The sequence below is a fragment of the Phalangium opilio genome, unplaced genomic scaffold (assembly GCF_054372755.1).
Source record: "Phalangium opilio isolate 3A_F unplaced genomic scaffold, DU_Popi_V2 ptg000217l_1, whole genome shotgun sequence".
NCBI classification, from domain to species: domain Eukaryota; kingdom Metazoa; phylum Arthropoda; class Arachnida; order Opiliones; family Phalangiidae; genus Phalangium; species Phalangium opilio.
In genome coordinates, this window is record NW_028324218.1 from 115812 (window position 1) to 141232 (window position 25421).

The window sequence follows — 25421 nt, forward strand, 5'->3', positions numbered from 1 at the left end:
CTCCACGCCTCTTTCCCGCCTCAAGCTCTGGTTGGGTTCATTCGCGATTTTTGCATTTTGCGTTGTCGTAGATTCACATCATAGAGGCCCTAAGAAGTCGCGTACATTGACGTAATATTATTTCGTCTATTGGCGCCCGCGAAAACATAAACACATTTTAATTAATTTTGTAGATAAGTTTTTAATTGATTTTAAAATAACACGAAATTCGCATCCGGATATAATAAAACACTTCTTCCGCTAACAATTAAGGTAAAGATCTTTTTATATTTAAATTTGGGTCAGATGTCAATTTTTTATCGAATTTTTCCCGCTAAGCCTTGGCTTCCTTCAACATGGGAGATGGGGAAATAATCTTTATAATAATGAATTGCCCATTTATTACGCGATATATTGTTAAATTGTCTGTTTCTTTTGAAGGGAAAGGGGTAATTTAAATGAGATTAAAACTGTAATTTAAGTAAATATATAGGAATTTAGGAAAATAGTTTAGAAATATAGGAAAATTGCGTTTGTATGGTAGAGTTTGTAGACGTAGCATGCGTGACTTTTCTAGGTCGTCTGTAAAACTTGTACCATTACTGATTAAGGCAGATGTTATAATTCATCACGTGGTGACATGACAATAGGATAGGTTAACTATTAATTTATACACTTAAATTTTATTCATTTCTTATATTAAAGTAAGCAATTTCAAGTCAATTAACATGTGTTGTACACTTGTACTTATGTTTATTGGAAATTAGATAACCGCAATTAAACTTAACTTAATTTACCAACCTAATTAGATTAAGTAAAAAATTTAGCTTATAACACGCGTTTATCTTATATAACCTAAATTTAAACTGGTCACGTGTTTACTTGAGAGCGATTTTTACTTAGAGAAACCATGCACCGAATCTCAAGTGTGACATTTCTCTAGTTTTGCGTCATGAAGCATAGATAATCAGTTGAACTTTGAACCCCGATAAAAGATGATGATAGCCCCCTTTTTTCAATGACTAAATTTGCGTTAGGCATAACATAACGGTATAGAAGGTGTGTATGCCTATGGTTTTAATTTTTATCGGAGTTTAATAATTGGTGATAAGTTTTCAAGGAACAAACTAGAGAATTCCCAATTCATTTTAAGTAGCCTATCATTGTTATAACGAGCGTCATTTGTGGCGTAGTAGAGATAAGATATCGTGTAATATTTCGTAACGTTAGGGTTAAGTTAAGTTAAGGTTTTTGTGTCCTATTGAAGATCAATTTAATTTAAAATAAGGTTAGTTTAATTTAAGTTAGGTTATATACATATTTAATTCTTTTTTTTTTCATTTAGGGCAAGGTTTTATATTATGTTATGTTATAGTTAAGGTTAGGTTACGTTTAAAATAGCTGCTGTTTTCTAGGGTAAATTCAGTTGTAGGTTAAGTATTAGGTTAGGTCTGGTTATAGGCAAGGTTATATTAAAAATACGTATGTTTGGTGAAGGTTAAATTAGGTTCAGTTGAGGGTCAGGTTGTTGTCTTCTAATATAAGTATACAGGGGTATAAAATTGTCGTATTTAACAGAACAAATAGAGAGTATATCTTTAAGATTAAGTTAGACACTTTTGTATTGGATAAGTTCCAAATTCAATTGAGGGAAATACCATTCTCCTCTTTTACTATCCTATAGTTTCATTGGCTATTATACTTTCTTATATTAAACCAGCCCATTATTCTTTAGCTGTTTTTGAGTCCACTGGTCACTGCATGGTCAGTTGGTTTTACTTTACGTCTGCAGAGATTATAATATATTATTTTCTTAAAATATATCGGGGCTAGAGATATTTAAACACCCCCCCCCCACGTTATTCTTAGTTTTAAACGCATGCGCATACGCTTCATGGACAGGGTTGCCAGTTATTTGTTATTATAAATGCATCCCAAATGGCCAGGGCCGAAAATAAGAAAAATTTCTTATTGGACATGTGTCCACTGAACCCCGTGACCCCTCCTTATTTGACTTGTAAATTTACTGGACATTGTCCACTGGAGTGTGCATAAATAGTGTCCCATCTTCATAGTCAAGCTATCAAAACTTTAAAGTAAAATTTATTGGTCAAAATGTCCAGTGACCCCTCTTAGTCTTTATTATATAAAAATTATGGATGGGACATTTTAAAATTTTATTGGACAATGTCCTGCAGTGTCCTGGGCTTATTTCCGGCCTTGTCCCCTGCATTATTCACGTTTGAAACTGAATGAATGATCAAGTACTTAACTTAATCCAACACAGAATTATTTTTCTATAAGGTTTTTATTTCAGTCTGTGTTAAATATTGCACACTTCGCAAATGACTAGCAATACTTGTATTTGCACGCTGTATCTAGGATATTTGCATTCTACAAAAAATTTACCGAAAAATTGATTTGTCAGGTTCTTGAACTCCAAGTTCAGTGACTGTTAATTCTTCACGTTTTGCTAAAACACTTTTTGGACGTTGAAAATGGCGGAAGCACATTCTGCGGTCGCCTTTAGTTTTACGGTCACTCACGAGGGCGTTACTTTGGATTACGACCGCGAAGTTTTGCACTTAGTATGGCAAAGTGGTGTCCGCTCATGGCACAAACGACTCGTCAGGTTTTTGGTAAGTCTACAATCTTTTATTTCTTTACTTACATCAGGGATAGATTTAATTTTACAAGTAGGAATGGAGAACGGGGTTAGTATTTACTTCAGTTATTCCGACTCATAACCCCTCCCCCCAGTGTAGATAAGCCCCTCCCTCCAACCAACACGTAACGAAAAGTTAAAATTATATCTTATTGGCTGCTCACTTAAACCCTACTATACGTTTTGATGACGTTGCTGAAGGGGGACTGCCAAAAATTAAATACGTAATTCCTTTTTACCTCTGTCGTTATGACCCTCCCGCCTCTTATTTCATATCCCCCCCCTCTTATTTCATATCCCCCCCCTCGTCCCGTTAAAAGGGGGTCCGTCCGGGACTTTACCACATTACTCTGTTCTCCATTCCTACTTCTAAAATTGAATCTATCCCTGAAAGAAATAATGCAACACTACAGGCAAATATGATTTAAAGTATTTTAAATTACAATTAAGTATTTAAGTGTAGGGGGAATAATATTTAATTTATAGGTATTTCTTTATTATAAGTTTCTCTAAACTTCTGTGAACATTTTCACGCGTGACTAACCGTGGACAGAGAGAAAAAATACCTCTGTCACGCTAGCTATAATGATTTTTTTTAAATAAATTAACAACCATAAGTATAGGCTAAATCTTAACGTTAAAAATTAACGTCTGTTATTAATTAAATTTCCTAGCAAATTTCCAATTCATTTATGTCATACTTATATTGATTGTTATGTTACTTATGGTTGTACGTTCTTAAACTGAGGATTAAATACGTAGTTTTCAGACTAGGAGGGTTGATACCTTTTACAGGTACCAGGAGGCCAGACTACTTAAGGTACCCTGGCCTCTTAGCGTAAATTGTATCAATAATCTTAGTTTGACTTAATTTTATAGATATTATATACTATTATCTCAATTAACCTAAATAACTCGGAGATTGTCTTCGATATTTTAATGAAAGTTAAGATTAAGATTAAGATTAAGTTCCGGTAGTTGTGGCCTCCACCACCGTGTTTGTCTAATACGGCCATAAGTTTATAAGTGATAAGTTATGTTCCTTTCCATAAGTTTGTTTAATTAATATCTGGTAACTTTGAAACTGATAGGCTTGTAATGAATTTGAAGTGAGTGAGTGAGTGAGTGAGGTAGGTCATAGATTCGGGAGTAGGTAAAGCGAGCGAGGGGTCTGGTTGGTGAGTGAGGTGGCGCTGCTATCAAATTTGGGCTTGTAGTAATGCATAGACTAAATAGGAGTGCCTAGATGGAATAGGTCCTAGCTGCAAAATTAATTAACCACCACCGAGTGTACTTAGGACTTCAATTGACTCGTTCCCCCTCGTTCTCCTGATCTCGAACTAGTTATCTCGAGCTGCTCTAAGTCTCTCAGTATCATTACGAAGTAGTACTTATGGAGGCAACATATCAGTTATGAACTTATGTTAATGCCCCGTGTTTTGTCCATTTTTTCCGTGGGTCTATTTGGTCTATTACTATAATATTATACAATTGGGGCCCCCAAATGAAGCTGCTTAAATTCGTTACGGTTAAAAACAGGTAATTTTTATTTTTTATTTTTTATTATTTATTTATCAGTTTAATTTTCCTGCTATCGAAATCTTAAACCATTAGCATTACATAATTCTTCTTCGGAAAAACGAAAATCTTTTTTTTTTAAACGACATTTGTTATGATGAGCAGAAGTAGATAAAACGTGAAGTATGTTTAATAGAGTTGAGTTTGCGCAGAAAGACGGTTTATGGAACATTTATTTAATTTTTATTGGGTGTAAAATAAAGAGTATATGAGCACCAAACCGTAATAGATACAGCTAAGAAGTGATATCTAGTTTACTAGGGAGAAGGTATAAATTGATTCATCCACATTTCCAGCAGCTTTATCTCCAGTCCAAACGTTACGTAGGTCCGGAGTTAATCCCCGCCGCCTCTAAATTACAACCAGTCAAAATCTGATTGGTTCTTGAAAACTCGTGCACGTCAGCGCGACGCGAATGAAGAGAAAATTACAGTCATATTTTCCGACTGAGGAGAGGAGGCGAAATAGCCCCCCCGGCCTACTCCTTTTACGTCCCCCCCTTGTATTTTGAAAGGGGGACTGCAGGGACTATGGCGCACGCCAATACTTAGGCATCTTATACCTTCTCCCTAGTTTTGTGGGCGGGGATTTGAGAATTACTCTCAATTCTGCGGACGTCTTGCTAACTATGATTTCATTGGTTGCATTGTAGCGCACCCTGCAACAAAGTTTATTCTCTAGGTAAAATTCGTCATACATTATGATTAGTCTAGCTATCTAGCTCCTCCCACAAAGCCCGCCTAGATGCATTGAGAAAAATCGACAATGAAAAAAATGATTGGATGATTTTATATTTAATATACTTCTGAGGTATATTTCATATTTATTTTTTTCTGTGATGAAAATTCATTTCTGCCGGAACCAAGGTGTAGGTAGGCTTACATATATAAGGCCGAAGATTCTTTTGCACGCTTATTCCTGTTTTCATTTTTCTCTGCTATGAACTTAATTCAAAGTAGGTCAGTTTCGGCCCCCTTACTCAAAAATCTTGAATTTAACTTTCCTCATACAGAGGAAGTAGTTTTATAAAAATCCCCTAGCCAGTCTTCTGTCTGTCCGAGTGGTTTAAGCTGAAATTTTGGATTTTATGAAATTTTTTGACAGAACCACAGCGCTACAGACCTTAGTTGAGTCTGGAAGTTGTCCATATTGTAAATTTTAACTCTTTGTCAAATACTTTTATCTGATGAGCGAGGATTTTATCTGTTTGTGATTTAATATTTATCTTTCGCAAGGATTGATGGGAAAATACAGTTTATTTTTATATATTTATTTAAGTATTTGGAAGTTTTTTGAAATTGAAATTTGAAATATATTAGTTGGGTCTTGAAGTTGTTCATAGTTTGAGTGAAAAGAAACACTCGCCGCGTTTATGCCGTGATCATGTTCAAGTATTGTGCCGGACCTTTAGATACGCCTGAACAGAAATTGGTAAGATTGGTTAACATGATTTTTAATTAATTTTTTAAACTAATTTAAACTAAAATTTGAATTATATCCAATTAATTTAATTTTTTTGGGCTACAATTAATATTATTTATAAATATTAATTTGTAAACTGGTTTATTTTGATAGATTGATTTTTAAAAACAACCTGATCTGTAATTAATTTTTTTAAACTTATTTAACCTCAAATTTGAATTATATCCAATTTATTTATTTATTATTAAAATTATTTATTATTCCTTAACTGAATATAAATTTATAAATTCTTTTAGTTTATTATCGTTTCCAATTAGAGTATTTTTATCCAATTAAACATTGATGATCAAATTAAATTTATTAAAATTTATCAGTTTGAAAATTTCGATTCGTTTTTCTTTTGTTTCTTTAAACCGAAAAAATTCTGAATCATTTTCCAAAAAAAAAAAAAAAAATATATTAAGATTAGTGGCAGTATACGTTATCTTCCCTTTACACTTAAGCTAATTTAAAGATGAAGAAATGCCAATACTATAATAAAACCTCTCAAGTATATTTATTACAAACAAACTTATGTTGATAAAATAAATTTATTTTCGATTTTAAAGTGGTTTCTAAATTTCAAAGATAAATTTAACAATTTGATCTTTTGAACTTTAGGCTAGACCTTCGCCTTTTCTTGTGATTAGTGCCACGCCTACATTTTAATAGACCAGAGATAAACACGTTAGATAGTTAAATTCACTCTTTACAATATAGGCTACACGTGTACGGTCTTGCGGGTTTTTTTTTGTGGTCAATTTACGGTGACATGCCTTCAATAGCTCAGTAGGGTGGGTAGCTTTGCTTTTGTCCCGCCTTTCAGGGCTAAGTTAAAAGGCGCGAAGACGTTTGAGAGGGGTTTGGTACAAGTGTATTAAAGGATTGCAATCGCTTAGGGAAAACCAGGGCCAATAGATAGTCTATACACATGGAGGATTCATACAATTTACACCAGGAGTCCGGGCTTGACGTTGATTACAGAAACCCCTTCTATAGGTAGCCTAAACTTCTGGTGTAAATGGTATGAATCCTCCATACCATCATTTAATTTGATTGTGACAACACTTTAATGATAATCAGCGCGTAATTACCTTTAATTTGAGTACTTAGACTGTTAATTTTAATTTTTTAACTACATTAAAACAAAATCCAGTCTTATGCCTAAATAACTAGAGATTAATGACTGTCTGGGTTATCAATATTGATTTTGAGTCAAATCGAAGTGACTGAGTGACTGATTAACACTTTGGTTGATAGAGTGGTACTGAAATGGGGGAGGAGCTACTAGGGTCGTGACGTCAATATTGCTATAGTGTAATTTGTATGGCTTCCAATGTGGTCCACCTAAATTTTCCGAGACTACAAGGATTTATACCATTTACACAAGGGGGCCAAGCTACTACAGGTGTTTCACAAGGAGGCCTGATTCAAAAGCCGGGTCTCCTTGTGTAAATGGTATGAATCCTCCTAGTCTGTAAACTACATGACTTCACCGCGAAAATTCGTAGTAGCAGACTATATACAATTGATTGTGAAAACTTCGGAACTGTTCTGTATAGTACACTTTAGGTTTTTTCCCCATAAAATATCACTTGACTCGAGGTTGTTTGTATTGATCTTATCTAAATTGCCACACCCCCAGGGGGTTCATGCCGCGGGAAGGGGTGATTTATATTTAACCCTTGAACCTAACCCTGGCGGAGCGGGGATCGGGGGTCTAATCAGTTAAATTTTCTTGAGTTATTTGAATTGAATCACTTTCATTTTTAATTTCGTTTTGTTCGGGACGGGTTAAGCTTTAAAGTTTATTTTAATTTTAAATTTTAACGACGAAACATGAATTTCTTTAATTATTTTCACGCCCTTATATTGGGGATCTCGTTCTTAAGGGTATTTTTAATTGTTACCGAGTTTTGCTTGATGCTATTCGTTTTATCATCGTTTTTTAAAAGCCATAGACGGTTTTTGCTAAAATGTTTGGAATATGTGCTGTTATTCGTCGATACAGTAACTTATTTCGTACATGATATATTTCGCGATTACAAAATAGTTAAATTCGCGGTAAAAATGTGCTATTTTATATGGAGAATTGTTAAAGTGGCCATGGGTTTCGTGAAGCTGTGTCATTCGTGTTTAGTAAGGACTGTGCGTTGTAGTTGGATTGTGTTTAAGGTTGTCGTGAGGTGTTGCAGCAACATTTGTACAATTGTAAGATTGAGTCTTTATGGATTTTTTAAAATATTAATTAGAGTTTAATTTTAATTTAAATACACGGTTTTTAATTAATTTTTAATTAATATTATTCTATTTTATTTATTTATTTTAGAATAACTTCAGAAATGGAGTCTACCCAGCGTCCGTTCGAAGTCTATTGCTCATTACAACTTTGGTCACTTCGCTACAATTTGGGGGATGGAATCCTTCATTTAATTTCATTCCACGTTTGGCGTCTTTTATACCGGGGTAGGTTTTCTTGTTACCATTTTATATTTTTGAGAATATTAAGGTTGTAATTAAGGCGAAACTATTTTTAACCCGTACCGTTAAACTCGGCTCGTCGCGAGCTTTAATTTGAGTACCCACTTAATATTTTGTCTTTATTATAATTAAGTTAATTTAATCTTAATTAAAGTGAAATTTAATTTAAACATAGGCTTGTTTGTACTTAAATGAAAGGTCTTAACGAGACGAATTCGATTCTGTATTTATTTTTAGGGAAAGTATGCTTCCGTCAGTGGCGTTGCTCTTGACGTGTCTTGTCACTAGCGTGGTGCTGTGGGTGGCGACCATTCTCTTCTTCCGGTATACTTTGAAACTTCTTTTCATGTACAAAGGATGGATGTACGAATCTAGAGGCAGTGGCAAAGGAATGTCCACCTTATCAATGTTATGGGTCATGGCTGTCAAGTTATTTCACGGTCGGAATCCTTTGTTGTACAGTTATCAGTCGTCATTGCCCAGATTAGCTCTACCATCGTTGGACGAGACCATGAAAAGAGTGAGTGAACACATTTTATTACTTGTTGTCGTGTCTGTTTGCCTGTTGATAAACGGCTTCTTTCAACCATTCATAAAGAAATAGATAATTTGACCTGACCTAACCTTCGTAATATTACTTTTATACTATTTGAGTGGTTTGGTACACAATTTTTGGTAGCCTAAATAAGCCCCTTAAACACTATAGACACGCGTTTCTAACCTTGCAATTACAATTACTACAACAGGTTGTAAAGTATTAGTTATATTAGGTCGCGACCTTAAAAAGCATGCCAACTAGTTTTATCTCTAGATTTTTTTAGGTAATTTTGTTGTAATGGCAGCTGTAAGCTTTCTTTTCATAGATAAAGGTTAGTAACTGCCATTACTGGTTAAAAACTTTCCCTTTTATTATGGGCAGTAGTTCACTAGGTCCCCCGTCGTCTGCAACACAATAAATAACTAATAATTTCACTTTTCTTTAAATTTTTTTTAAATGTTAAGAGAGACTTCTTTTCGTTCTACTTTAGTAAGAAGTTTTAAACTTTTAAACTTCAAAATTATTATTATTTATTTAATGTGCTTAATATTTGACACGCTTCGCTGAGTTAACGCTTGTTTTCTTTTTTGTTTTTGGATTTCTTAACTTTAAATTGTTTTTAATTTGGTAAAAACTAAATGGCGTTTAATCCCAACCCAAAACGCGGTGATTTAATACTTAACAAATTATCCCAATTTTATGCACGATTAAATCAATAGAATTTCGGCCAAAATTTAACGTTAGATTGAATATGTATTAAATTAGGCTTAATATTTTTAAAATATAGGTTTTAAATATTAGGCTTAGCACGTTTAAAAGACTTCTTTAAATTAAATAGGCTTAACACTTTCAAAAGGCTTCTTTAAATTAAATAGGCTTAACACTTTTAAAAGACTTCTTAAAAATTAAATTAAATAGGCTTAGCACTTTTAAAAGACTTCTTAAAAATTAAATTAAATAGGCTTAGCACTTTTAAAAGACTTCTTAAAAATTAAATTAAATAGGCTTAGCACTTTCAAAAGACTTTTTCAATATTAGGCTTAGCACTTTTAAAATATTTTATTACCACACATGAATAACTGGGTAAAAAGAAAATCGCCAGTCAACGAACTTTACAAGGCTTAACCCCTAACCACTTTAAAATAAAAAAAATATAAATAAAATAAAATAGAAAAACGAAACTGGAATTTACGAGGAAATTTGGTTAAGAAATTCACAAATTCCGTAAACATAATCGGTGGTGGTGATACTTCAAAAATTTTTTAATTTCTTTTCTTTATAAATTTCTCTTCAACTTTCACTTGTCGAGACTCGGGAAAGTTTTGCAACAGAGATCAAATTTCAAAAAAATGCAAAGCAAAACTATAGTTAATATCTTCTTTTCTTAGACTGATAAAAATCTTTGATTAGTCAAAACTCAAGCGATTTTCTGACGGGTGGTGTTTTCCCCACCAAGTTTATCAAATCATATGAATCTGCAAAGAAATACTGTGTTTATCGATTAGGGTCAAAAACTTGGCTTATATACATTTTATTTACAATAATCTGATACTACGCCTACCATCATAAGTTTATAAGTGATATGTTCCTTCCATAAGTATGACACTACCTATACTTTTCATTGCTACTGAGAGACTTACAGCTCGAGATAACTAGTTCAAGGGAGATTAACAAACTTATGGTGAACATATCTTATGAACTTATGCCACTATTTACTATTTCAAAATACGTTGCGAATTTTTTTGGTCAAATCGCTTCCGGTTCAATATAGCGTGAAATCATTTTCTTCACGATTTGTTTTGGAGGTGTGGTTTTCTAGTTTCGCTGATTACGAAGTTAATGACGTATTTATTGACGTCACCAAGACCAGTGTTGCTCAATTTTGAATAAATTAAAATCGGTTTTTGTACGCGCTATGAATTAAGCGTGAAAAATATCTAAGATTATGTTATCGTTTTCAAGGTTGTTCAATTTTGTTTTGATCTTGAATTAAGAAAAACCACTTTTTCCTTTTGAAATTAAGCAATTTTATCGCCTAATATTTTAATAACTATCCAAATTAATTTTCTGCGGTTTCAAAATTTGTGGAATTAATAATATTAGTTAAACATTGCGTTAAATTTAATGCAAATTTTAAACTAAGATTACGATTTTTCAGAAATATTTCAGGAAAGTTTGCAAATTGCAATTTAATTTTTATTGAACTGCAAAATTATCTTTAAAAAATGAATAATACCGGAAATTTATATTTATTTATTTATTTATTTACAAAACAAAGGCACTGCATCTTTGTACATAATAATAATAATAATAATAATAATAATAGGGGGGAAATTGATCATTAGGATTTTCAGAAAATTATACGCCAATTGTACCAGTTACAAACTGTAACCATCAGGATATATTTTTTCCATTTTTATTTTTGGCTTTACGTTTGTTGACAATGTTAAAGGAAGTTGTTTGGTATTATTTAGGAATTGTGGTTCATTAGGTTTCACGATAACGTGTTTAGTGTGGGGTTTTTGTTACAAAAATAACTTATTTCACTAGCGATGTTTGTTGTAAAATTACCTGTTTTTACTTTTGCACTGTAAATGAGCGCAAAATTATTGATTTGTAGGGGTATGGCTGGCTGGCTGGCTGGTTTTCGTGTGCGATTTTAAAATTTATTTTTAGTTTTTAAAGTATTATATCTGACTTTATTATTTTCTCTACAGTATTTAAAGTCTGTAAGACCTCTATTGGATGATGTTGAATACGAAAAAATGGTTGTTTTAACAAAAGAGTTTCAAAACGGAATTGGTGTTAAACTTCAACGTTATCTATTCCTTAAGTCGTGGTGGGCGACGAATTACGTAAGACTCATTGTAGTTAGCGTTTTAATTATACAATTTATTAATTATTAGCGTAAATACAGGTTTCTGATTGGTGGGAAGAGTACGTTTACTTGCACGGTCGTAGCCCTATCATGGTTAACAGTAACTTTTACGGAATTGACGCGATTATGGTTACACCAACCACAAATCAAGCGGCCAGAGCTGCCAATTTGGTTCACTCGGCGTTTTTATTTAGAAGAGGCATTGATAGACAAACAATGAAACCAATTATGGTCCAAGGCTTAGTACCCCTTTGTTCTTGGCAATACGAAAGACTATTTAATACCACTAGAATTCCCGGAGTTGAGACAGACAGGACTGTGCATTTGCATGATAGTCAACATATCGTAGTTTATTATCGCGGGTGTTACTTCAAAGTACCTTGTTACCATAAAGGAAGATTGTTACGTCCTTGCGAGATGGAATTGTAAGAATTTAACTAGTTAATATTTAACAATGTAGTTAAATGTTTTATTTATTGCGCATACCATAGCCAATTTGAAAGTATTTTGAACATGGAGAATCTTACACCTCAAGATGGTGAGGAACACCTTGCAGCTTTAACAGCGGGTAGTCGCATTACCTGGGCTAAAACACGCGCGCAGTATTTCTCTAAAGGAACCAATAAGGCGTCTCTTGACGCAATTGAAAAGGTACCTTCTTGTTTTTACTTTTTGTGTACTTTCATGAGCAAAAACGTTTAGTCTGCCCCTATCTGGCTGGGTGGTGGGTTGGTTTTAGTGTTCCTTAACTTTATGTACATTTTTAGGCAACTTTCGTCGTGGCTTTTGACGAGGAACCGTATAATTATGACCCTGTAAGTAATTACTTATATTTTCTTTATAGTTAATTGATACTAATTAATAATTTAATTAGAATGATCCAACGAGATTGGATTATTACGGACGCAAAATGTTGCATGGAAATGGTTATAATAGATGGTTCGACAAATCCTTCACTATGGTTATCGGCAATAATGGACGGGTTGGTTTCAATGCCGAACATTCGTGGTAAGTAATTAGAATTATTCTTAATTTAATTAAAATTACGTATCTATGTAAATCTTTTTTAATTTTAGGGCTGATGCTCCCATCATGGCGCACTTTTGGGAATTCGTTTTATCATCAGAGACGGTTGATTTAGGTTATACTGAAGATGGACACACTATCGGAACACCCGACGTTGATCCACCGGCTCCAATGCGTTTAAAATGGCATGTTGAAAGCGAATGTATTGATATTATACAAAATTGCGTCTTGGCGGCGCAAGCGTTGTTGTCCGATGTTGATTTACGACTATGTTTGCACAATGAGTATGGTAAAGGTTTTATGAAACAATGCAAAGTCAGTCCCGATGCCTACATCCAGATGGCGCTCCAATGGGCTTATTTCAAGGTTAGTTCATATTTTAAGTTCAGTGGGGGGAGAATTTTTACAATAACTCCAACCCTTTCCCTCAAAATGGCGTGTATCTTTACAATGACCACGCCCCGTTTAGTTCAAAAGGGCGTGTGTATTTACAATGACCCCGCCCCGTTTAGTTCAAAAGGGCGTGTATATTTACAATGACCCCGCCCCGTTTAGTTCAAAAGGGCGTGTATCTTAATATTGGCCCCAACCCTTTCCCTCAAAGGCTTAGAATTACATCAAATACGTAACCATTATGTTTTAGGACGCTGGAAAATTCAGTTTAACTTACGAAGCGTCGATGACGAGGTTGTTTAGAGAGGGTAGAACGGAAACGGTTCGTCCCGTGACAATGGACTCTTGCAATTGGGTTCGGGCCATGGAAAAGGGTAACGCCACTGACGAAGAGAAACGCGAACTCTTAAGAAAGGCTTGCTTAAGTCATCAGCGAGGTTATCAGGATGCAATGTGCGGAAAAGGGATTGACAGACATATCTTCTGCCTTTACGTTATTGCCAAGTATCTGGAAATTGATTCACCCTTCTTGAACATCGTTTTGAGTGAACCATGGAAATTATCAACTAGCCAGGTAAGACACAATCAATTAATTACTCTTAAAAATTAATTCTACATAATTAATTATTTATTTAATTTAATGCAATTTTCTTAATTATTTATTTAATTTAATGCAATTTTCTTAATTAATTATTTATTTAATTTAATGCAATTTTCTTAATTAATTATTTATTTAATTTAATGCAATTTTCTTAATTAATTATTTATTTAATTTAATGCAATTTTCTTAATTAATTATTTATTTAATTTAATGCAATTTTCTTAATTATTTATTTAATTTAATGCAATTTTCTTAATTATTTAATTTAATGCAATTTTCTTATTTATTTAATTTAATGCAATTTTCTTATTTATTTAATTTAATGCAATTTTCTTAATTAATTATTTATTTAATTTAATGCAATTTTCTTAATTAATTATTTATTTAATTTAATGCAATTTTCTTAATTAATTATTTATTTAATTTAATGCAATTTTCTTAATTAATTATTTATTTAATTTAATGCAATTTTCTTAATTAATTATTTATTTAATTTAATGCAATTTTCTTAATTATTTATTTAATTTAATGCAATTTTCTTAATTATTTAATTTAATGCAATTTTCTTAATTAATTAATTATTTAATTTAATGCAATTTTCTTAATTAATTATTTATTTAATTTAATGCAATTTTCTTAATTAATTATTTATTTAATTTAATGCAATTTTCTTAATTAATTATTTATTTAATTTAATGCAATTTTCTTAATTAATTATTTATTTAATTTAATGCAATTTTCTTAATTATTTATTTAATTTAATGCAATTTTCTTAATTAATTATTTATTTAATTTAATGCAATTTTCTTAATTAATTATTTATTTAATTTAATGCAATTTTCTTAATTAATTATTTATTTAATTTAATGCAATTTTCTTAATTAATTATTTATTTAATTTAATGCAATTTTCTTAATTAATTATTTATTTAATTTAATGCAATTTTCTTAATTAATTATTTATTTAATTTAATGCAATTTTCTTCTTTTTTTTTATTATTATTAATTGTAGACGCCTCACAGACAGACAGAAATGTTGAACCTAAAGGATTACCCTAATCACATCTGCGGTGGAGGAGGGTTTGGTCCAGTTGCTGATGACGGTTACGGAGTATCTTACTTAATAGCTGGCGAAGATGTCATCATCTTTCATATTTCCTCAAAGGTTTCATCAAATGTCACCGTAAGTACAATTACAATTATTTTTATCATTATCATTATTATTAATTATTTTAGTAAGACAGGGTTACTAAAAATAGGCCTAAACAAATCGGGGGGGGGGGGGGGTGAAGGTCGGCAACCCTGTTAGTTAGTCTTTGTATAGTCAAGAAGTGATATCTAGTTTATTAGGAAGAAGGTATAAGATGCCTAAGTATTCGCGCGTGCCATAGTCCTGCAGTCCCCTTTTCAAAATACAAGGGGGGGGGGACGTAAAAGGAGGAGGCCGTCGGGCTATTTCGCCTCCTCTCCTCAGTCGGAAAATATGACTGTAATATTTTTCTCATTCGCGTCGCGATGACGTGCACGAGTTTTCAAGAACCAATGAGATGCTGCTGGGGGTTGTAATTTAGAGGCGGCGGGGGGGGGATTAACTCCGGACGCGTCTACGTCTACGTTTTGACTGGAGATAAAGCTGCTGGAAATGTGCGCGCGAATTTATACCTTCTCCCTAATAAACTAGATATCACTTCTTGGTATAGTTATTTTAATAACTTTAAACAAAAAACCAAAATCTAATTCTAAATATTGTCGTGTTTCCAAAACAAAGGACTCATTACGTTTCCTGAAGCATTTAAAACACGCTCTTAGAGATATGAGACAATTATTCGAACCTATCATTAAGAAACGAAACGTCCCGAAATGACGTAACATCTAATTAACAAAAAAAAATATATTAATTAATTAATCCACAATAACGCGACCGAGTCTTAACTCAAATTCGCGTTTAAATTATTTTAAAACATAACTAACTATTACACCGCCATCTTTGCCTGACTTATAAAGTTGTTTTTACACTTTAAGAAATATAAATATAAGATATAAATATGACGTGTTTTGGTACTACTTTTTTCCCAAAACTATATATATAAATTTTGTGAATACGTCAACGAAAAGTTCGGTTGTGCGAGCGCGTTTATCTAACGCGTCGTCTTCTTAAAAAATTCGAACTTAATTAATTTTAATTTAATTTTAAAATAGAAATAAAGTGATTTATATTCTTTTTTTTATTTAACTTGGACTTAATTGGTGATTTCAAAAAAATGTATGAACAAAACTAGTCTGTGCTTGGGTTTATTTTTTGGGGGACATCATCGGAAAGTTTGATTGACTCGATAGTTTGTAGTGATATTGATAAACGAGTAAGTCATTTAGTGACTTTGTAGAAAGAACTAGTCCTGAATTGATTGACAAAAGTGTAAATATATTTGGCGGGAAACACATGACCAAGGGTTAACAAAGGTTAAAAGGTTGTTAAGACTAAGAGGCAATAGGAAAGAAAATACCACGTTTACGCGCGGTTTGGCTAAGGCTTAAGTTTAAGCCTTGTTTCGCCGACATATTATGAACTTTATCACGTGAGAACCAAGGGTTAAAAGGTTATTAAGTATAAGAGGCAATAAAGAAAGGGAAAAACCCCGTGTTCGTCTAATATCCGCGCGGTATTATGGACAAGGCTTAATTTTAAGCCTTGTTTCGTCGATATGTTATGAACTTTCGGGCTTTACGCGCGTCATTTTGCGTTCATACACAACAAGGGTTAACAGAACTGAGTCGAAACACCTTAACTGTTTCTATATAACGACACTGGCCAAGGCTTAAGTAAGCCTTTGTTTTTCCCGCCTTTTTACGAACATTACGACAACTTAGAGACGTTTACATATTTAAAAGTAAACTATTATTCCATTATTTAGCACTTAAACTAATTAACATTTAGATAATTATCGCACAAGAGATAATTACAAAATGGTGCTTGTAACGTACTTCATAGGGAGATTAGTGTAGTTAATTAATTCAAATTAACTAAGCAAATTGTCGTCATTTGCTAAGCCTAATTTGAAGTATTATATAATTGTAGGTATTGTTAATTTTTTTATATACGAAATTATCTCCCCTTAATTAATTTTTTTATTTTGAAATTTAATTATTACGTTGAAAGTTTCAAGTTTAACAAAATGTTCGGAGTACAAAAATTTTATTTGAGATAAATCTAAAGACAGGTGCCGCCGTATCAATGCAAAAATAATTCATAAAAAAATCGTCATTTTGTGCACAAACAATGCAGTGTTATAATTAAGATGATTAATAATAGTGTTATTATAATTTTTAAAAAAAATATATATATAATTTTGTGGAATAATTTTTTTTGTTAATTGAAAACAAATTGAAATTCCTTGACTTCTGACCTTTAATTTTAATTCTAAATTAAATTTTACGTTTAGAAATTAGTTTTTTTTAATCTGTAGTCAACAAACGAACTTTTCCTTCAAATTTGGTGATTTTCTTTTGTTCAAATAAAAACATTTTACAAAATAATACTTGGTTTATTATTATGTTCTCAATATTTACATAATTCTGACTCCGGAACACGTTTCTTGAACTGTTCAAACTTTCCCGCAAAAAATTTAACCTCTGTAGTTTGGTCATGTGACTCTTAGAATCCACCAATCACAGCGTTATTGCTGCAAGATTCAAAATGGCTGACTACTGTCAGTCGAGTGTCAGTGTAGTCTGTTGACTTTCTTTGCTAGTAATGGTGAAATTAAACCCAATTTAATTACATATTTTGATATTTCGCTAACGGATTAAACTTAATATGGATCCTAAAACATGTAAGTATTAAAATAAAATCGGTAGGATTGCACTTTACGTGACCCACCCAACTAACAATGGTTTCTAGTTAATTAGACTGTGGGGAGTCCGAAAAAAATAGTTAAAAAATTATTTGGCCGCCGCAAGTTGGTCAAAAAATTTTTTGAAAATTTCAAAATCCACTCACTTACCCTCATTGAAGCCGCTATCCGCTTAACGCATTCTGCACTCAATCTTGCAAAATAAGCCGGGGGGGGAGTCGGGGACTGTGAAAAATTGACGTACTCGCGCCGGAAACATTTACGTACTCGCGCCGGAGATATAGCTATGGAATTTTTTAAGCTTACTGAAACTGTTCATTTCTGATATAAGGACGGAAATATAATGCGAGAAAAACTGCTATGTTTTGGGAAAATCGTTGAATTTTTGGGGAATTCGATAAATGATAACGGTAAATTTTGGTAAATGCCGTCAAATTATTCTTGAATTTGATAAATCTGAAGGACAATATTTTGGAAAAGGTGTCAAATTATTCGGGAATTTGATAAATGTGAAGGACGATATCATGGAAAAAAGTGTCAAATTAATCTGAATTTGATAAATCTGGAGGACGTTATTTTGGAAAAGGTGTCAAATTATTTGGGTGTTTGATAAATGTGAAGGATGATATTTTGGAAAAGGTGTCAAATTATTTGGGAATTTGATAAATGTGAATGACGATATTTTGGAAAAGGTGTCAAATTATTTGGGAATTTGATAAATGTGAATGACGATATTTTGGAAAAGGTGTCAAATTATTTGGGAATTTGATAAATGTGAATGACGATATTTTGGAAAAGGTGTCAAATTATTTGGGAATTTGATAAATGTGAATGACGATATTTTGGAAAAGGTGTCAAATTATTTGGGAATTTGATAAATGTAAGGGACGATATTTTGGAAAATGTGCCAAATTATTCGGGAATTTGATAAATGTGAAGGACGATACTTTGGAAAAGGCATCAAATTATTCCCGAATTTGGTAAATGTAAAGGACGATATTTTGGAAAAGGTGTTTACATTTATCAAATTGCCGAAAAATAGGCACTCTTTCCAAAATATAGTTGCAATGACTTCCAAAATATTGCTGAAATAACTAGACGCCTTTTCCAAAATATTGAAATAAATTGACGCCTTTTCCAAAATATTGAAATAAATTGACGCCTTTTCCAAAATATTGAAATAAATTGACGCCTTTTCCAAAATATTGAAATAAATTGACGCCTTTTCCAAAATATAGTTGAAATAAATTGACGCCTTTTCCAAAATATAGTTGAAATAAATTGACGCCTTTTCCAAAATATTGAAATAAATTGACGCCTTTTTCAAAATATAGTTGAAATAAATTGACGCCTTTTCCAAAATATAGTTGAAATAAATTGACGCCTTTTCCAAAATATAGTTGAAATAAATTGACGCCTTTTCCAAAATATAGTTGAAATAAATTGACGCCTTTTCCAAAATATAGTTGAAATAAATTGACGCCTTTTCCGAAATATAGTTGAAATAAATTGACGCCTTTTCCAAAATATAGTTGAAATAAATTGACCAAAATATAGTTGAAATAAATTGGCGCCTTTTCCGAAATATAGTTGAAATAAATTGACCAAAATATAGTTGAAATAAATTGACCAAAATATAGTTGAAATAAATTGACCAAAATATAGTTGAAATAAATTGACCAAAATATAGTTGAAATAAATTGACGCCTTTTCCAAAATATAGTTGAAATAAATTGACGCCTTTTCCAAAATATAGTTGAAATAAATTGACGCCTTTTCCAAAATATAGTTGAAATAAATTGACGCCTTTTCCAAAATATAGTTGAAATAAATTGACGCCTTTTCCAAAATATAGTTGAAATAAATTGACGCCTTTTCCAAAATATAGTTGAAATAAATTGACGCCTTTTCCAAAATATAGTTGAAATAAATTGACGCCTTTTCCAAAATAAAGTTGAAATAAATTGACGCCTCATTTATATTGATGTTGACATTTGCTAACTGCCCAATAATTTGCCGCCTTTTCCGAAATATTGTTGAAATAAATTGACGCCTTTTCCAAAATATTGATGTTGACATTTGGTTCTTTCTCAATAATTTGTCGCCTTTCCCAAAATATAGTTGCAAAAAAACTAGACTCCTTTTCTGAAATATTGACGTTGACATTTGCTAATTTCCCTATATTTTGACACCTTTTCTCTACGCCTTTTATTTAAATTTTTTTTTACAAAAAATCATATTTACCAAGGATTTGACACATTTTCCCAAAAATAATGTTGAGTGAATATTGTCCTTCAGATTTATCAAAATCCCGAATAATTTGACGGTTTTTTTCAAAATTTACCGTTATCAATTATTGAATTCCCAAAAAATTCACCGATTTTCCCAAAACATTTCAGTTTTTCTCGCATTTATATTTCCCTCCTTTTATCAGAAATAAATGTTTCCGTAAGCTTAAAAAAATCCATAGCTATAAAACTCCGGCGCGAGTCCGGCAACTTTTCACAGTCCCCTCTGGCTTATTTTGCAAGATTGAGTGCAGAATGCGTTAAGCGGATAGCGGCTTCAATGGCGGTAAGTGCATGGATTTTAAAATTTTCAAAAAATTTTTTAACTAACTTGCGGCGGCCAAATAATTTTTTAACTATTTTTTTCGGACTCCCCACAGTCTAATTAACTAGAAACCATTGTTAGTTGGGTGGGTCACGTAAAGTGCAATCCTACCATAAAATCGATACTAAGAGAAACGGTGCGTGAGAACTGAGAAAGGAGTAATTTTCGGTGATTTTTGTGCTAAGCCTTGGCTTTTTTTGACGTAAACAAAATAAATAAAGTGACCCATAGATTTATCAATGTACTTTTGACTTAATTGTTCTTTAACCTTTACTTTTCAGATGATTTAAGCGATGACAGAAAATTAGAAGAACTTGGCTTGCATGTTGAACAATATGATGAACCCGTAATGGTAAAGTCTTCATCTTTTCCCCAAGCCAATTTTCCTTTAAATTACATGATAAACCCTGTCCCTGAAGTTCCGTGTGCCCCGTATTTTCAAAACGGAGATTTATTAAACTCGGTTAGCTATAATTACGGAGCTTCTTCTACAGTCTCAGTTTCCCCCGTATTAATGAACACTCAGGTAACTGAAACTAAAACTATGGAACCTCATAATTATTGGGGAAACCCCCGACCTCGTGAGTTTATTGAGGTCAATGAAAACGATTACCATATTGAAAGTGTCCCGCGTAAAAACGTACGAACTGTAATTTCAAATGAAACTCAAGAACCCTCTAAACTAATTGAGTATGATATGGATTTTATAATTAACGATAATGGACAATTAATTGTTGGAACAAACCCTATGGTTCAGCCTCAAACTGCCAATGGCATTCGAAAAGTGGTTAAACCTATTAAAACGTACTCGAGAAAGAATGTTTGGAATATACCAGCCCCCGAAAATGTTCCATTATTTTCGCCTAAATCTATAATTACAAGCCACCCTTGTTCCGATGTTGATACTGAAGTTCAAAACATAGTTAAGGCCATTAAGGAAAAACACGCGGAGAACATGAACAAAACCCCAAAGATCGTGAAAAAGACCAAAAAAGTGAGAGCCACTAAAAAACGGAATACTGAAGTGGTGACACCTGTGGAAACAAATGATAACTTTGTCCGTAAACCCATAAAAACTTACACTAGAACTAAAAAAACATTGCTTACTTCTTCTTCGTCAACTGTTAGTCAATGTCCTTCAACCGAAACTGGTCCCAACGTGGTACCCATCGCGCTTTTTACTAGCTCAGTTTTGGAAGAAAACATATTAACAATACAGAGTATTCGCAAGAGTAAGAACGCGAAAACGCCCGTCAAAGATGAACCAGAATCGGTGGTAGTTTGTGATATAACTAAAACTAGTACGACGTCAGTACCACCGTTGAACACCCTGAAACCTTTAAAACTTGATGATCATAACGTGATGATATCTCTATTGGAACAAGGAGTTATAGTTGGCAAAGATTCTTTGTTAAACTTTATAAGTACTTCAAAGAAGTTCCAGCCTGTTGTGGTCTTAGAAAGATGCGACAAAGTTTCAAATAAGACTCGTCAAAAGTCTTCAAAAACTTGTCAAAGACGAGATGAAGGGAAAAAGCGCTTTAAAGTTGATGCTAATCCAAGTTCTTCGAGAGTTAGTGGAAGGAAATATTCTCAAATGAATAAAGCAGTACCAATAGTGAATCCGAAGAAATGTGTCAAGCGCAAGAAGTCATCATCCAACGTCAAAACAATTCCAACCATTGACCTTTCCTCAATAAACTCAACAGATATCGAGTCAAGTTTAGTAAAAGTCGGGTTGTCTCCAATAAGCTCGGTAAAAGTCGGGTTGTCTCCAATAAGCTCGGTAAAAGTCGGGTTGTCTCCAATAAGTCCGGTAAAAGTCGGGTCGACTAAAACAAAACCGGCGTCGTCTTTGACCAAACCGGCGTCGTCTTTGACCAAACCGGCGTCGTCTTTGACCAAACCGGCGTCGTCTTTGACCAAACCGTCGTCGTCTTTGACCAAACCGGCGTCGTCTTTGACCAAACCGGCGTCCTTTTTGACCAAACCGCCGTCGTCTTTGACCAAACCGGCGTCGTCTTTGACCAAACCGGCGTCGTCTTTGACCAAACCGGCGTCCTTTTTGACCAAACCGGCGTCGTCTTTGACCAAACCGGCGTCCTTTTTGACCAAACCGGCGTCGTCTTTGACCAAACCGGCGTCGTCTTTGACCAAACCGGCGTCGTCTTTGACCAAACCGGCGTCGTCTTTGACCAAACCGGCGTCGTCTTTGACCAAACCGGCGTCGTCTTTGACCAAACCGGCGTCGTCTTTGACCAAACCGGCGTCGTCTTTGACCAAACCGGCGTCGTCTTTGACCAAACCAGAGTCGTCTTTGACCAAACCGGCGTCGTCTTTTACCAAACCAGAGTCGTCTTTGACCAAACCAGAGTCGTCTTTGACCAAACCAGGGTCTTCTTCAACAAAACCAAAGTCGTCTTCAACAAACCCGATAAACAATGCGTGTTCCAACTCGGGTTCCAATGAAACTCTGCCCACTGACGCATTAATTAGATCATTAATCGATGATCCTTTGAATGAGGAAGGTGGTGGAGCCAATGATAAACCCAAAGGAATAACTTGGCAACTAACTAGTCCCGTTTTCGAACCGGATGTTTTAAACCACATATTGGAAACTGTAAAGAAGGCTAATAAGAAGACATCTGAAAACAAAGGAATAACCTGCGAGATATGTAAGACACGATTGGGTTGCAAAAGCACCTATCTGAGCCATAAAAGGAAAGTGCACCAGAAAATATATGGCTTCAAATGTTCGGATTGTAACGAAGCTTTTCCGACCAAGACCGGTTTTGACACGCATCAAGTCGAGGTTCACAACGTCAAACTGTTTACCTGCGACAAATGCAATAGACATTTCGCCATATGGTCCTTGTTCAACGAGCACAAAAAACGCCACAATAAAGTGTACAAATGTTACTTTTGCCCAAAGGAATTTAGGAGCATTACGGGTCGCAAACGTCACATGTACAGTCATATGACAAAGAGACCGTTTAAGTGCGACGAATGTCCCAAAACCTTCGATAGTAATATACGGTTAAAGACACATAAGACGTGTCATTCAGGCGCGGTTAAAATTACTTGCAGACGGTGCAAGGAAGTATTTGAGGAAAGGAAACTTTTCCTCGACCACTTGTTTAAAGTACATCGAGCCAATGATGAAAAACATTGCGAAATCTGCGACTTGCAATTCGCCTCAAAGGCCAGATTAACGCGACACAATCTCGACCAGCATATGGACAAAACAAAGTTATTCAATTGCGAAACTTGCCAACTGCCTTTCTTAACAAACCTCGCTTTGAGAAGACATCAAAAATCTCACTTAAAAGTTCGAGAGTTTTCTTGCAAATTTTGCCTGAAATCTTTTCACACGTCCCTTAATCTTAAACGTCACGTAATTGAAAATCACACGGACGTACGACCATTTAAGTGTGAACAGTGTCACAAATCGTTCTCAACCTCCGCTTACTATAATAGTCACATGAAGACGCATCGTGATCGCCATAAAGAGTGTCCAATTTGCAAGAAATCCATTATCTTACTCGAACCACACATGAAGAGAGTTCATGGAAACAAAGATGACCAGAAATTAGACGATGAGGAGGTGCAACGGGACCTGGAATCCATGTCCGCGGAGGACTTAAAGACCAAATACCCTTGCTTCCAATGCAAAATACTTTTTGCGACGGAACGAGAGAAAATCGAACATAAATGTCTGTCGAAACATCGCCGCGCTAATATGAGACAAATGTTTTTATGTCTCATTTGCAAACGGGTTTTTGACAGCGAGAAGCAACGCGAAGAACATTGCGCAATTACTCACGTTCCCGTAACTACACCCCAAAAGAAGAAGAGTGTCTTTAAATGTACAATATGTTTGCAATGTTTTGATACTAAAGAAGAACGAGATGAACACGACTCCAAGGAACATTTAAACGCGGATGGTACCAAGAAGAAATCATTCTCTTGCGACATTTGCGGTGCCGCCTACGTGAAAAACAGATCCCTGAGACGTCACGTCAAAACTCATAACCCCAACGAAGTCGATAGTTTCGCGTGTCCAATTTGTTTCAAAACCTTCCGATATCGTTCCTATGTCCTGACACATATGGTTATACACGGAGAGAAGTCGTACGAGTGCCAAGAGTGTCACAGAAGATTCGCCGATAGAAACGCTTTGAAGAAACACTTCATGATTCATACTGGAGAACGACCATTTACGTGCCAGATTTGTAATAAAAGCTTCAATCGTAAAGCAACATTGAGATTACACGGTTTATCTCATACTAAAGAACAACCACATCAATGCCAATTTTGCGGTAAAAAATACAGATATTATTGTAAATTTCGGCAACATATGAAATTACACGTGGAAGTAATTGATAATAATGAAACTATTCTTGGAATGTAAAATACTATATTCATGTGCTATTCAAATCAGTGTGCTTAAATAAATAAATATATATATTTCTCAAACGAACATTTGTTTTATTGACACAAATTTAATTATTTACAAAATACAGAAAGGTAATAGTATTTTAAGCGACAAAATCCAATGGACGATTGAAACCACCTTTCCGATTCATGTATTGTCTATATTTACGTTTATGTATAACATGAACGCCAGAAACATGATTTCCAGGTACGTGTTTTCCTTTTGTGCTATCAAAGGTAGAGAATCCCATCATTCGCAACATATCTTGTTCTTCCTCGCTCTTGCCCTCTAATTCTTTAGCGGTGACCGCTTTACGTTCTAGTAGAAACTTCGGAACAGCTCCTTTCTTCTCTTCGCGTGTTCTAGAGTGAGATCGTCTGCGTGGGGAACGGCTAGATCTTCTTCTTGGACTTCTGGATCTCCCTCTAGGTGATCTGGATCTTCGTCTTCGTACTGGTGGTGATACTGATCTGCTACGATGTCTTCTACTACTACCACCACCACTACGTTCGATTCTGTCCCGGTCCTTATCCCGATCTCTTGAACGGGACCTGCTTTTACGTCTATGTCTAATTGGCGGAGGTGATCTTGAACGACTTCTACCCATTTTAATTACTTATCAGTTAATATCTTAATTAATAAACTATCTCCGAAACATCTATAAGTCCTTTTTCAATTAATTTCATCAACTTTTATCATTAAAAAGAAAAAATATAATGATAAACTTCAATTAATATGTTGAAATTAGGCTTAGCGTTAACCCTAGTCTCAAGAAAGTCCTCTCTTCCTCTCTTCGTGGGTACTGCCCGTTATAGGTTTCTGATTGGTTGAATACGGTAGTCACGTTTTATATAAGGACCAATGAAAACGCCGCGTATAACAGTGACCTCTCTCTTTGGGTCACCGCATTAATTATCATAGTA

General features: G+C 33.9%; 3 protein-coding genes across 6 annotated transcripts; 2 read left to right on the top strand and 1 right to left on the bottom strand.

The window, feature by feature from the left end:
- The first annotated feature begins 26 nt into the window (after nt 1-26).
- Nucleotides 27-17042, top strand: whd (carnitine O-palmitoyltransferase whd). Of its 4 annotated transcripts, XM_089857650.1 has the most exons (13): nt 27-252; nt 2408-2618; nt 8013-8149; nt 8402-8684; nt 11420-11557; nt 11620-12005; nt 12072-12231; nt 12348-12395; nt 12455-12588; nt 12657-12972; nt 13250-13573; nt 14612-14782; nt 15368-17042. In XM_089857650.1, exons 2-13 carry the CDS (start codon nt 2478-2480, stop codon nt 15461-15463), a joined length of 2334 nt encoding a protein of 777 aa, XP_089713776.1. In that variant the 5' UTR covers nt 27-252; nt 2408-2477; the 3' UTR covers nt 15464-17042. The 4 variants fall into 4 exon arrangements, with proteins under 4 accessions (XP_089713776.1, XP_089713779.1, XP_089713778.1 ...); XM_089857653.1 differs by lacking the exons at nt 27-252; nt 2408-2618 and adding an exon at nt 5517-5653; XM_089857652.1 differs by lacking the exons at nt 27-252; nt 2408-2618 and adding an exon at nt 7457-7576.
- A 228-nt stretch (nt 17043-17270) lies between these two features.
- On the top strand, nt 17271-24543 carry LOC149615337 (uncharacterized). Its single transcript, XM_089857107.1, has 3 exons — nt 17271-17429; nt 20345-20415; nt 20590-24543. The coding sequence occupies exons 1-3, from the start codon at nt 17414-17416 to the stop codon at nt 24472-24474; spliced, it is 3972 nt and encodes a 1323-aa protein (XP_089713233.1). The 5' UTR covers nt 17271-17413; the 3' UTR covers nt 24475-24543.
- On the bottom strand, nt 24527-25274 carry ytr (U4/U6.U5 small nuclear ribonucleoprotein 27 kDa protein yantar). The gene has a single exon (XM_089857660.1). It carries the CDS (start codon nt 25103-25105, stop codon nt 24602-24604), a length of 504 nt encoding a protein of 167 aa, XP_089713786.1. The 5' UTR covers nt 25106-25274; the 3' UTR covers nt 24527-24601.
- Between the last annotated feature and the right edge of the window lie 147 nt (nt 25275-25421).

Bases quoted from the DNA above. Each gene is read 5' to 3' on its own strand.
- whd (XM_089857650.1), top strand. From the start codon at position 2,478: ATGGCGGAAGCACATTCTGCGGTCGCCTTTAGTTTTACGGTCACTCAC. The intron at 8,685-11,419 runs GTGAGTGAACAC...TTTTCTCTACAG, and splicing joins TGGACGAGACCATGAAAAGA to TATTTAAAGTCTGTAAGACC. The intron at 12,973-13,249 runs GTTAGTTCATAT...ATTATGTTTTAG, and splicing joins TCCAATGGGCTTATTTCAAG to GACGCTGGAAAATTCAGTTT.
- LOC149615337 (XM_089857107.1), top strand. The intron at 20,416-20,589 runs GTAAAGTCTTCA...ATGAACACTCAG, and splicing joins AATATGATGAACCCGTAATG to GTAACTGAAACTAAAACTAT.
- ytr (XM_089857660.1), bottom strand. From the start codon at position 25,105: ATGGGTAGAAGTCGTTCAAGATCACCTCCGCCAATTAGACATAGACGT.